Here is a 13107-nt window from a genome sequence, read left to right as displayed (position 1 = left end):
CAAGAATCCTTGAGGAAAGGTCAAGTGGCCAACGAGGTCTCCAAGCCCTCAGCTGCTGACATCCCCCTCTGTAGCCTGACCTGACTTAATTAAGAAGGCAGAGCAAACCACTTCCCTAAAACCCTTAAACCAGATATTGGGGAGAACCCTTGGAAGTGGGGACCTGCTGGTTTTGCTATTCCCTACATGGCTCCAGTTTTTCCCACATTCTCCTCGCTCGGTGAACTGCCGGGGTGTTGAAGCCCTCATAAATTACACCTGCTGGGAGGGCCTTCCCGTGTGATTTAAAGGCAGCCATCACAGCAGAACATTTCTGTAGGAGGACACGCTGATGGGTGGAAAAGTGCCTGGCGCCGAGTTATCCATCAAAAGCTGTTTTTTCCCACCCTGCCAATGCAAGGGGATGAGACAGCACAAAGCAAAGATGGTGGCTGCAGTCACAGCCCCTCTTCCCTTGGCTCAGTTGCTCCCCATCTTCCTTCACGCTGTTTTTTGTCGTCATGTTGGCATCTGGCTTTGGCTGCCTGGCAATCCAGGCGTCATTGGAAAGAGATATGATTGGGATAATGGTTTGCGTGGCAGGTGGTCCCCCAGCAAACGGCCCGCTGTAATTAAAACTATACATTCCCTTTTATGTGGAAATGGGAAACAAAAGCATCTTCTCTGTTTAATTTCTGGGACTTCCTGTTTAGCTTCTTGGGATTTTGTGTGTGTGTGTGTGTGTGTGTGTGTGTGTGTGTGTGTGTGTGTTCAAGGCTGAGCAACGTGGTCTAGTGGAAAGTGTGTGGAATGAGATGATCTCTGAGGTCCTTTCCAACCCAAATTGGTCTGGGATTCACTGGGGAGAACGATGAACCTGGACCACCTCTGTTCATGTCATGGCTAGCAAAAACAGCTGGTTCTGAGATGGTTTTTCATGGAGGAATTTCAGAAAGCTGTGGAGCCTGGAGATGTGGAGTTTATGTCAAAAATCCCATTTGAGATGACGTGGGGGAATGATGGTTGTGGTCCAAGACTCAGAATCCTTTTGTGTGAGGAATTGCACTCAGAGCAGAAACTCTGCGGGTTCTGTTCTCCTCTCTGGTACTCGGCTGCAGCTCCAAGGAAATCTGGGAGGGGGGTAGCGCTTTGGGTGATAAATACCTCCTTTTATTTCCTTGTACTGTACATTCTGTTCTAAAAAAAGGGAACTGTGCGAGCATTTGCTGTGAGCTCCTTTTGTGGCTCTGCAAGATCAGAAGTTCTGCTGGTTGTGCTAGGATGGACAAATCCTTGGGGAAAGATACTAAAAGGGCCTGTTTGCAGAGCAGGCGTGTGACAAGGAGCGCTGGCACACAGCTTTGGGCTCAGATCTGTTATTCCAGAGAGCTGCGTCTCCCCAGAAGAGCAGCAAACCAAGAGGAGAAAGGGACACTGCTTTCATGCAGCACCTCGATTTCCCAGGAAGCTCAAGCTGTGGCAGCCAGTTTTCCTTTGGAAATGACTTGTTGCCTTTGAATTTGAGCACGGGGCAAGGTCCCTGCCCTGGCAGTGCTTCCCTCTTGGCGGCCTGGGGGCAGAAACTCAAGGTGAGGAGCAGTGAGGTGCTCACGGCAGCTGATGGACTATTTATCTGCTAATAACTGTGTCTGTTGCTGACTCCATGAACCACATCCAACAGCATCTATTTCGGTGCCCGAGGAGCCCTGACGGAGCACATTTTGATTAATAAATTATCCGGAGCAAGGTGTGTGATGGGCTCCCCTTTCACATCTCGTGAAAGTCACCCGCTCCAAGTTCAGCCATGGCTCCCAACGTGAGCAGCCCTTCCTGCAGAGGGGGGTGGGAAAATGATCCTGCCCTGGGAAGACAGCTTGCCCTGACTGACAGGTGGCTCTTCACTAGAGCAGGGCAGTAGCTGCATATCTCCCTCCGAGGGATTTGAAAGGTGCTCAAAGCTAAAGGGGTAGGGAGGAAGGAGGAGATATTGATGGTGGGTTTTTTTCCCCTTTTTTTTTTTCCTTTTCCTTCCCCCCCCTTCCCCTTTTTTCTGGGTTTGAGCCAGTACTTTTAACAGCCTTTTTAAACTGAGAGCTTGGCTGAGGGCAATTAAACATTATGGCTCTCATCTATAAAACCCCTCGTTATAGCAGTGTTTCGCCAAAATGATGCCTATGCCACCATCCGTTCCTCAATGAGCTTGGAAAAACACTCTGAATGGGCTCCTGTGATCCATCCCAGTGCTCCCAACCCAGCGTCCTGTCAGTGCCTGCCTTCCCAGGCCCCTGCCCGGCTGCAGTGTATGCAGGAGCTGTTGCTGCCCCTGTACCTGCGCACAGGCAGATGGATGAGAAACTTCTCCTTCTTCTTGACCCGTGTCATAACAAAAAGCTGGGTTTGTGGGTCCTGTTCTTTGCCAGGTGGGAGCGACAAGTCTGCCAGAAGTGCTTTCATACTGCAGTCTCAAAGCTCTCCGTTTTTTTTTTCTTGTTGTCATTCTCCCCTTTCCCTCTGTCTTTCTGATATTTAAAGCATTTCTTGCCTTGTTTTCCTTCTCTCTGCCCCCCATTTTACTGCTCAGCCTTTCCTTTCCCATCCTTTGATTTCTGCCACATTTCTGCATGTACCCCTGGTCTCTCCAGAGAGGGGAAAGACAAAATTGGCTAATTTCTCCCCGCCTTATTTTTTTTTCCCCTGTTCTCTGAAAAGTGAAGGCACATGAAGATGATCAGAGAGATTTTAGCAAGGAAAATGTCTTGGGAAATGAGCATTGTTCAGCAGTGTGAGTGCTTCAGCAGGGATCTCTGGTCAGAGCAGTGAGGAAGTGGTGGCTGGAGAGGTATTGGAGACACTTCTTTCCCTAAACTTGCAAATTTGCAAAGCCAAGAAGTCTCTGCTAGTAGAAAGGAAGCCCCAGTGGGCATAGGATGAGTATCTGATGGTGTTGGGGAGGCTGAGCTAGAGAATAGCCTCTTGTGAGCAGCCTGGGAGGGTTTAGTTGGGCCCTTGGGCCCCCAGTTTACTTGCCCATCCTTCAAAAAGAAACCGTGGTCAAACATGAAATGCATAACCCGTTTTAGGACACAGAACACAGCGCCGTGTTTAGTCCAATTCCTCCCCTATTGACCTAATTCCACTAAATTCCATTGTTTCTGCATTTCATCACACTTTGTATTAGGGGGAGGTGACCCTGAGGCATAAACTTTACCATGGCAACCTGGTGTCCTGGAGCATTTAAATGCCTGGCAGCACAGTCCCATCCATCTCCTGGAGCGTCCTTCAAAGCTGGGAGCGGAAGAAGCTTCCTAAGGAGTCAGCCATAAATTACAGCATGAAAGTGGGAAGTCAGGATGGAAAGAGGGGATCTGTCTGAGGGAGGAGACTGGAGATCTTCATGTACAGCAGCAAAGGATCAGGGAAAAAAACCCCACAAGGCCATTGCTAATATTTTAAGTAGCCTGACATCTGCTCTTTAAGCTGGCGAGTGGTCAGTGGGGCATTTGGGATGGAAAGAAGAGAGGAGCAAGGGCAGGAATGGGAGAAATTCAGTCCAGGAGGAAGATAGAATGGCTCAGTAATGGGGAGAAAGGTGTCAAGGCACTTGGGGTTCTGGGAGAGAGAGGAGAGGCCAGGTGGCTCCAGGTGGGAAGGAGGGGATGGCCAGACCCCGAGGCTTTGGCCATCCCAAGGAAGGTGCAGCTGTGATCCAGCAGAGGTTGGAAGGGAGCAAGGTGGATGCTGAGTGATGGGAAACAACTTTCCGTGGCAGCAGATCTGTCTTGCAGCTCCCTTCCAGGGAAATGACAAATGCTGTGTGTGTTTCGTTCCTGCTGAGACGTATTGAGAAGACAGGATTTATTTTTTGCTTCCTTTTGACGGGGATGACTGGAATTTACCTGCAGGGTTTCCTGGCTCCTGTCTGCGTCTGGTTCAGGAGTTTCTGCATGCCTCAGGATGCTGAGGAGAGCTGTGTGGGTGGCCATATGCCTGGATATAACCTCCTTGGTCATCACTAATTCAGCAGCCTGCTCTGCTTTTGTGCCAGGCTGGTGTCAGGTGTCCCAGGCTCCACACACCAACTGCTTGCTTTTGTCTGGCTCACAGGGAGAGCACCTGGAGCTGTCACAGGCACATTCCCAAGCAGGACATTGTCCTTGTGGTGTCTGCTGGCCATGACACTCGAGCATGATGTCTTTATCCTCTCAGGGTGTCTAATTCCAGAGGAGGATTCCTGGGGATGGGATGGGATGGGATGGGATGGGATGGGATGGGATGGGATGGGATGGGATGGGATGGGATGGGATGGGATGGGATGGGATGGGATGGGATGGGATGGGATGGGATGGGAGGAGGCAGTGCTCAGTGGCATCCTGGCTGCTTGCTTGCATGCAGGGACAGACACAGGGGCCAAATTTGGCTCCAGTAGAGGAAAACCAGGCAGCTCCACAGGGTCAAACATGTGGCAAGAGCATAAGAGCAGGGCAAGTGGCTACACTATTTTGCTGATACTTTCACTGGCTTCTAATACATCCAGCTAAGAAATTCCTGAGCTGTGTGAGGCTTCTCTATTACTTGATAGAATTTTTTCTTTAAGCTCTGCAGCCTCTCCTTGAATACATGTGGACTTGTATCCCCCTCAGCACCCTCTGGCAAGCTGAACCACCACCTGTTATGTGGAGAATTCCTCATGAGCTTGGTCCATCTGTGCCTCCCCGTGATTATCCTGTACTGATGCCCCTTAACCCCTTTATTTTAGGAGAGAGGCCATGCCCACCCAGGAACACAGTACCCTGCAAATGCACGTGGTCACTCAGCGGGGAGCAGCTGGATTTGGTCCTGCTTTCAGCTTTGCTGTTGCAGATTTTAATAACTAAAACCCTTTGAAATTCTTCAGCTGCCTCCAGCACTGGCAGCTTTTGGCTGTGGAAGGAGAGCCCCATTTTGAGCCCTGAGCTGGGACAGGTGAGAGGAGGAAAGGAGTGCTACAGCCATGACATTTCAAAGCACGTTGGAATGGTGTGCCAGGCTCCTAGAGCCCATTGCTTGGAGTTTGTGTCCTCTTGCTTCCCTCCCTGTTGCCTCCAGCACTTTCTGGGATCAGCTGTGCCAGCTGCTTGTGCTCACATTCCTGTTATTTTTCTCAGGTAACACCAACAGCATCTTTGCACTCGACTACATCAGTGGAGCCTTAACCCTGAATGGGCCCCTGGACAGGGAAAATCCCTTCTACAGCTCTGGATTCATCCTCACAGTGAAGGTGAGACCTGCTCCAGCTGGGAAGCACATTGACAGAGCAGGATGGGGAGGACATCCTGCCTGGGGACACCCCTTCCAGCTAGTGCTGCAAACCTGGGCTATGTCGTTCTCTTGGGCATCCAGAGCCACACTGTGCTGACCAAGTGAGATATTAAACACAGCCCCCTTGTCTGGTGGCCCAAAACATGGTGTGTGAGGGCATTTTTGCTGTCCTGCCTGTGGCTGTGCCTGCTGGCAGCATGCAGACACCCCAGGCTTGCATATAGCACCAGACACATACTCAGGCACCTGAATTGTGCCTGCTTTTGCCTGTTTTCCCTCTTTCTCCCCACCAAAGCCCTGGATACACATGACATTTTGTCTTGTCAGCAGGCAGTGGTGCAACAGGGTGTCTCTGTGCCTTCCTGGCACGAGGAGGGAGTGATGCTGGAAGTTGCCTTGTCGGGAAAAGGCACTGGAGCGTGGCTTTCCAGCCCCACCAGCCCCACCTGAGAGTGACTCCCTAGCTCTGCTCACAGCCCTGTAATTAAAATCAATACCAAGCTGGGCAGCTGGTTGGAATCACATTTAGAAGTATAGATTCTGCTGGGCCAGGGTGGGGAAAAATCAGCAGCGTGGGAAGGGTCATTGATTGGGAAGGAGGCAGCCAGCACATCGCCTTCTTGTTTTGGCAAGTGTGATGCTTCCTTGGAGGGGGGTAGAGGCACAAGAAATCACCCCTCTACATCCCAGACACAGTTCATACCGTGGGGCTTTGTGTGTGAGGAGGAGACCCTCACCCATCCCCGGTATCGTTTCATTCAGGCTTTTATAGTTTCAAAAATCAAGAGAAGGAGGATTGTCTGGTTTTAATAGGGACAAAAATATCTGTTTAATCTTGGAAAGGTTTGTGAGCCTGAAAACTTGCCCGTTTTCCTCCTTGCATGACAATGGAGTTCCAGCCACGTTCTGTTGCTCTGATAGATTTCCATGTCCTCTCCCCACAAACTTCGCATCCTCCCGCAATTGCCAGCTCTCTGCATCCCGCATCCCCAGGACCCAAAATGTTCCCTGCTGCTCTCATCCTGGAGCACACAGTGAAAATACAGCTGGATTGCTCCTCGCTGGGATCAGCCTGTTCTGCTGTTGTGTGCAGAAGCAGTGAATAGCAATGAGCCGTGTGGGTCGTGATAGCGTTGCTTTTCCATGCCCACAGCAAAGCAAGATTATCCAAAGGACAAGAGGAGGGACTCGGCTTGAAAAGGCTGTTTCATGAGTCTTGCTTCTCTGACATTAAAATCTGCACTCTCTCCTTTTGGGAAGGCAGAATTAAAGTCCTTCTTGAGACAGAGGTGTGATGCGGACTCATGACTCAGCTCTGTGTTTAGACACGTGTCGCCAAACCTATTTTAAGGCCTAAGTCTTCTTTTCCTCTGGTGCCCCAGTTTTCCATCCCTGTGTTTTTCAGCGTACTGAGTGGTTCACTGTCAGCTCCCAGTCCCACATCAGGGATGGCAGAGGGGAGAGCAGGAGTGCTCTTTGCCCCGTTGAGCCTTCCCTTATTTTGTGGACTGTCCCCTACATCTCTCAAAGGACATTTTCTTTTGTTTAAACGCTTGAGGCAGGGAAATCTCCTACTTGTTCTTGTGTGACTCTGGAGCCTGCCAACTGCCAAACTGTTGCATGACAGAGGCAAGAAAGAACTTGGCCACAGGCATCCTTAGGGAAATGTTAAACCCCTGGGAAGGTTTTTGAGAGTGTTGTGGGACCAAAGCATGAGTGATGGGAGAGTTGGGCCAACATCTCTGTGTGTTAATGGAACAATGGCAGAGCCAATTGAGAATCCTTCCGTAGCAAAGTGGAGGAAGAGAATGCACACTTTCCTTACGTTAATTCCTTCTGGAGAGCAAAGGCTGCCCTGTTTTCTCTCCTTGCAGGGGACAGAGCTGAACGATGACCGCAGTCCCTCCAACGCCAGCGTCACCACCACCTTCAACATCCTGGTCATCGACATCAACGACAACGCCCCCGAGTTCAACAGCTCCGAGTACAGCGTGGCCATCCCAGAGCTGGCCCAGGTGGGCTTTGCCCTTCCCCTCTTCATCCAGGTGCAGGACAAGGATGAGGTGAGGTATCCTCTCCCTCCTTTGCGGGGTAGCACTGGTTGGGTTTCGGGGTGGGCAGGGGAGAAGTCACTGAGGTGCCTGTGGTGAAGTGCACGGTTCTGTCCCAACGTCCCCTTCTCCAGCTCTCACTGCTGCCACTGCTCTGCTTGCTGGGTACCCCGAGCCCAGATTCCCTCCCCAGTCTGCAGGCACTAATGCAGTCAGGATTGCACGGCCCCTGAGAGCCAGAAAATAGGATTGTCTGGGAGGCTGATCCCCGCCTGCTTCTGAGGGCTCTCATCAGGCACTGCTTTGCCAGTCTGGTTTAGCAAAGGAGCAGTTTTCCTTCTGGGCTCCCAGGGGGGACGTGCCAGGGACAGGGAAGACAGGAGCCCCAAGCTCTCTGTCAGGGAGGATGTAGGAGATTCCCCTCGGAGTAGGGAGGACTGGGATACCAGTTCATCACTGCAAACAAGCCAGGAGCTTTGGAGGCTTGTTCCTCCCACGTGTCAACGGAGCTCCTATTTGTCACGCGCCGATCCGTGCCGTGTTTGGGATTGCAGCCTGTGTTCCAGCCTTGGGCTCCCAGCCTTCAATTACTCTGATTATTCGACTTGTGCAGTTCACGTCTGGCTGCTCCTGTGTGCTGGTTCCCCCCCAGCCCCGCCACGCTGCCGGGTGCCTGCTCCAAACCAGTGCTGACACCTCATGGTGAGCTGTCCAAAACCGCTTGGAAAGGCTCTGCCCGCAGGCTCCTGCTGTTCCCATTCCTCTTCAGGCTGAGCAGGAGATGGGGGGAGAGGGTTTGTCAGAATAAATGCCATCACAGAATGGGTTGGGTTGGAAGGGACCTGAAAGATCAGCTCGTTCCAACCCCCCTGCCACGGGAAGGGACAGCTTCCACTAGACCAGGTGGCTCAGAGCTCCATCCAGCATCGTGGCAAAGCGTCACCAGGGTGTTTTCCTGATGCTTCAGGTAGTGGGAAAAAAACACCCCCCCCTCAGCCCCCAAAATCCTGGTGGGTCAGCTAAAATGTGCATCCTTCAAGTTGCCTTTTCTGGCTGGGAAGATGGATTTGCTATTCTCCAGCCCTGGGTGGAGTTCACCCCTTCTCGTCAAGCCACCCAGAAATCCCATTTTTTTCCATCTGAAGTGATTATGACACAGAACTAATAACTTACTGGTGACATGATGTCACCATCCAGGAGTTATGAGTTCAGCCTGAAGAGGTGCAGATGAGCTATTAAGCAGATAAAGAGACTGTTTTTTCTTGAAAATGTCAATTGCTAATAAAGAAGATATGGATATGACAGATGCTTAGGATAGTTTCTGAATAGAGCTGCTGTCGTGCTTGCTGAGAGATGTCAGCAGATCCATTCTTGAAGGGCATTGTAACACTTCTGTTTGTGCCACCAGGATGAAGGATCTGTCATTATTTCTGGTTAAAAGCTCATTTTACTGGAGTGACTCCCATTCAAGAATTCACTTTTCAGCCTTGCTAATTTTAAAATGGGAGAATAAAAAATAGCCTTGCCTTCCCCATTGCACCAGCAAAAAATACACGCTGTTCTTTTGATGTATTTCTTTAACTTCCTGAGATTTCCCCAAAAGAATTAGCTGAGATTTTTAAAACTGCTGAGAGAGGATCTCTTGTGCTAAGGGAGTCTGAAGGAGTTTTACTGTACCCGTCTTCAGAGACCATCATATTAACACAGATTGCTTTGACCATGGCATTATTTTCACTGATAAGAAGCAGAGGAGAGCTGATTCTTGGAGTATCTGGAGGGAGAAAAGTTATAAGGAATTGGTTACTTTTTTTTTTCTGCATTATCCTGTGATGGATCTTCCTTATTTCCTCTCATGGATGCTTGCAACTGGGTTAACTGTCAAGGCAGCACTTTGGGGAAAAAAAGGGAGAAGATGCCCCGCTTATGAAAAAGATGTGTATGAGATAGAAGTAGGACTGCACCTGCAGCCAGTACTGCTTCCCAGAGAAGTATTTGTAGAGCCCTGAAGACCCACCAAGTTTCAGTGAAAAACCTACAGAAAGGTTAGAGAGTTGCCTGGCAGCGATGTTTTGGATGCTCAAGTGCCCCGTGAGAGCTGTGAGGGTTTTACAAACCATCTGGATTCGAGGTAGCTGAGGTGGCACTGGGCTCTCTCTTCTCTCCGTGGGTGCAGGGCTGGAGGGATGTGTTGGCAAGGACCGGGGTCTTCAGGCAGGGATGTGACTGAGGACGTGGCTGACAGGAGCTGTTCTGGCAGCACTGGCTTCATGCTGGAGATGACACGACTCATTTGTGTAAGGGGCAGAGGGAAACCAGAAGAGAGTTCTGCACATCTCCAGGGAAAGCAGAGAGAGAAATAAATGAGAGCAGATGGGTTGAGACACGAGAAATCAAAACCAGAGTCTTCAGGAACTTTGCTCAAGTTTGTCTCCTGCCTCCCAGCTTAGTCCTGGGAGAGTCCCTTGGCAGATTGGTTTATTTCCTGAGCCTGGGTCTGGCCCCTCTGGAAAATTCAGGCACTGCTCCTTTAGCCCTCCAGCTTGTTGAGACCCTGCTGTGAAGGAGCAGCCAGGACTCTGCCCCGTGCAGGGGTCCTGTGGGTCTGGGTGGTTTTGGGGAGCCTTCCTGTCATTGTGCCTTGGTAGAGCAGGGGAAAGGGCTGTCACATGGATCTGGCCTTTAACACACACCGTGTGGGCTGCCAAGGCTGTTAAACAAGGCTTTTCAAAACCAGGCCCACACAGCCTTTTTTAACCGTGGGGTTTTTGGCCTCTCTTTCTTCTGGTGTGTTTTGCACAAACTGAAATGATGGCTTTTGGAAGGAGTCAGATTAAACGATTCAGCAAAGCACTTAAAAATGCATTTCTGAGGCACACAAGACCACACTTGAAAGCCTATGCTCGGCTTTCCCTCTGTGCTGTAAGTGCCTTTCTGCAGCTCAGCTGGCATTAACCTCTCAGACAAGGTTCCCAAGCGAGTGTCTCCAAGGAGAAGCCCTTCCTCAGAGCCCAGCCCCTGCAAACTCCCAGCTTTCAGCCCCCAGACACAGCCATGGTCTTGCTCCAGGAGGAGCTGGCTGGGGCTGCCAGGTGGGATGGGGAGCTCCTCAAGAGGGAGGCAACCGAGCTGAGCCGAGGTGGCCCCACACGTGGATTTGGGGTGCAGCCAAGAGGTGTTCAAGCAGGTGTGCAGCTTTTCCTTTCCACACTCTCTAGGACTTACTGAAAGGGAAATCAGTACACAGGGTTTGCCCAGGGTTTTTGATTCAGCCTTCTTGGGCAACCTGTCTCGTGGAAGGGGTCCCTGCCCAGGGGTTGGAATGAGCTGAGCTTTACAATCCCTTCCAACCCAAACCATTCCGGGGTTCCATGAGCCAAGAAAAAAGCATTAACTGCTGTGCAGCTGAGTTTCTCTGCCTGCCAGATAGAGAGCAGACCCTTGAACAGCTTTCCCAAGCCCTTCAAGAGCTGTTTAGGAAAATCCATTGAGGTTTCCCAGTGTTTAGGCTGAGCCTGTACTCAACTGGACACCCCCAGGTTGGGTTCTCCTTGTTCCCATTGTGGTGGTTCAGCGGGGGGAATAAATCCTGTGTGTGAGGCAGAAGATTAAAGCATTGACTCATCTGCTTTTGCAGCAAGGTTTGTTTCCAGGTTGAGAACAAGAGCCCTGAGTTGTGGAGCAGGTTGGTGTTAATTCAGAGGGCTCATCTGCTGCTGGGCTGGAATTTGGGAGACACGGATGCTGATTTGGGAGACAAGGATGTCCTTTTTGGACATGCTGGTTTTCCACACCTGGTGGCTTGATGCAGTATCACAGGGAGAAGGCAAGGGTTTGGACATCCAGGAAAAGGAGCAGGGCATCCTTTGGGGCATCCCCCATTTCCTATGGCTCCGAGATCCATGGATTCCTGTTAAGGGAAGCAGCAGCCTGCTCTGCCAGGCCGTGCCAGGGAAACCAGCTCTCCCATGGTGGCTTCCACTTGATTTTCCTCAGTGTGGTTGAGTGAAGAGGAAGAAAAGGGCAGAAGCTGTCTGAAGCACCACCATCGTGGCCTGACATTTTAAAATCATTTTGAAACAATTCTCTAAAATAAGCATACCGAGGAAGGCAAATGGGGAATTTCAAATCAGGAAAATCTGGGCCATGGGAATACGCTCTCTTTGTTGCACAGAGCTCCACCAGAGACCCCCACCAGGATATCCTGTGTGCCCATGCGTGTGCAGGTGGCAATATATGATTCATCCAGAGCATATATATGCATATGACAGGCACAAGCACTATAAATATGATCTACATGGCAAGAAACTGTAAAGGGGAATTGACGGCACACGAGTATTCTCTCCCAAAAGTGCCAGCTGCCAGTCGGGCTGAATTAGATTTCACAGGGGTTTTTGCAATACATGGAATTCACCAGCAAATTACCCTTAAAGAGGGAAAATCAATCATTTGGAGCAGAGATAAGCTGAAGGCGAGGCAGCCTCGGATTGATCCCCGTCTGTGCAGGCGTGTGTGGAATTCAGCAGATAACCTGGGGAGAACAGGGAAGGAGAAAACTCCTCCAGGAGGGAGGGAGCAGGCAAGGGCTGACACTTAGGAGGGACAAAAAGATGGGAGAATAGGACTGCTAGCATGGGGAGGAGGATCAGAAGGGTTGGGGGGCATTTTGCTCCAGGCATCCCGCATTGCCTGCCAGCCCAGTGAGTTCCTTAGGGATACAGGGGACAAGTGCCAGTGCCCAGTGAGCCCTCAAAAGGGTTCTTGGCACCGGGTGGAAGAGGGGTGCTGGGATGCCAAGCTGGCTGAGCACTGGGAGAGAGGCAGGCAGCACCCAGAGAGGCTGTTCTGAGTTAAATGCTTCGAAATGAGTGCAGGGAATAACCCCCCTCATGCCTTGTGTTTTCAGAGGAGGGATTAAGTACCATTTGTGTCTGACTCACTAGAGCCAGGCCTAAGTTATCCAAGCCCTACAAAAAGGCACTATTTGCTTTCAAAAAAACCCCAACTTCTTCTTTCCCCTTCCTTCACCTCCCCTCCTGAACTCTCAGCACTTTCCTTTCTTTGTATTAGAATACAAACAGAATTTGAATGAATTCAGAATGAAGGATATTAAATCCTCCGTAGCTTGTTGCAGGTAATAGCCCAGAAAGTGCCTAGAAAGTGACTGGGAGGAAAGCTGGAGCTGCAATGGATTTTGTGCTTCAGGAAGGCAGGGCTCTCCATTTTTGAAAAGCAAATTGCACTGAGGGACCCAAAGGCAAATCTGTACTGAAAGGACAAAACTGAGGATTCCCATGCTGCTTTTCCCAAGTCTAGTTCACTTTGTGCTGAAAATGATTGCAGGAAATCAACCCACCCGTGCACCTCAGGGAATGGTGTGGTTGAGGAAGGGTTGCCTGCTTGTCTAGGGATTTGGCTTATTTTATTTTTTACTTTGTTTCCTTGTGTGGCCATCGGTAAGTGATGCTAAATATTTGCTGTGACTGCTGGAAGGTGGAATAATTCCTGAAACATTTCTGGGTGTGCTGCCACGAGGAAGGGGCTGAGTGGGAGCATTGGTGATGGATGGAGCCAGCAGGTGATAGTGGGTGGAAAAGCAGCAATAAATATGAACATCCATCCTCAGTCCCAGCTGAAAGAGCTGATGTGGCTGCCCCAGCCTCCTGGTGGGAGCAGGGGTTTCCTGGCTCGTGGTGAACTCTGCCACCTGAGTGTGGATTGCAAGCTGGGAGAGCAGATTTTTGTCCATGAGTCACAGCAGGTGCATGAGCAGGTCCCACCT

General features: G+C 50.6%; 1 protein-coding gene across 1 annotated transcript in view; it reads left to right on the top strand.

Annotated features, from left to right (window-relative positions):
• The window catches only part of CDH23 (cadherin related 23), a 182495-nt gene that overhangs the window by 97396 nt on the left and 71992 nt on the right, over positions 1-13107 (top strand). Inside the window, exons 10-11 of the mRNA XM_038140800.1 lie at positions 5124-5236; positions 7152-7340. Coding sequence (XP_037996728.1) covers positions 5124-5236; positions 7152-7340 — 302 coding nt within the window. The remainder of the gene's footprint in view (positions 1-5123; positions 5237-7151; positions 7341-13107) is intronic.

Source organism: Motacilla alba, chromosome 6 (genome assembly GCF_015832195.1).
Source record: "Motacilla alba alba isolate MOTALB_02 chromosome 6, Motacilla_alba_V1.0_pri, whole genome shotgun sequence".
In the NCBI taxonomy this organism is placed as follows: domain Eukaryota; kingdom Metazoa; phylum Chordata; class Aves; order Passeriformes; family Motacillidae; genus Motacilla; species Motacilla alba.
This window is presented reverse-complemented; position numbering and strand designations above follow the sequence as displayed.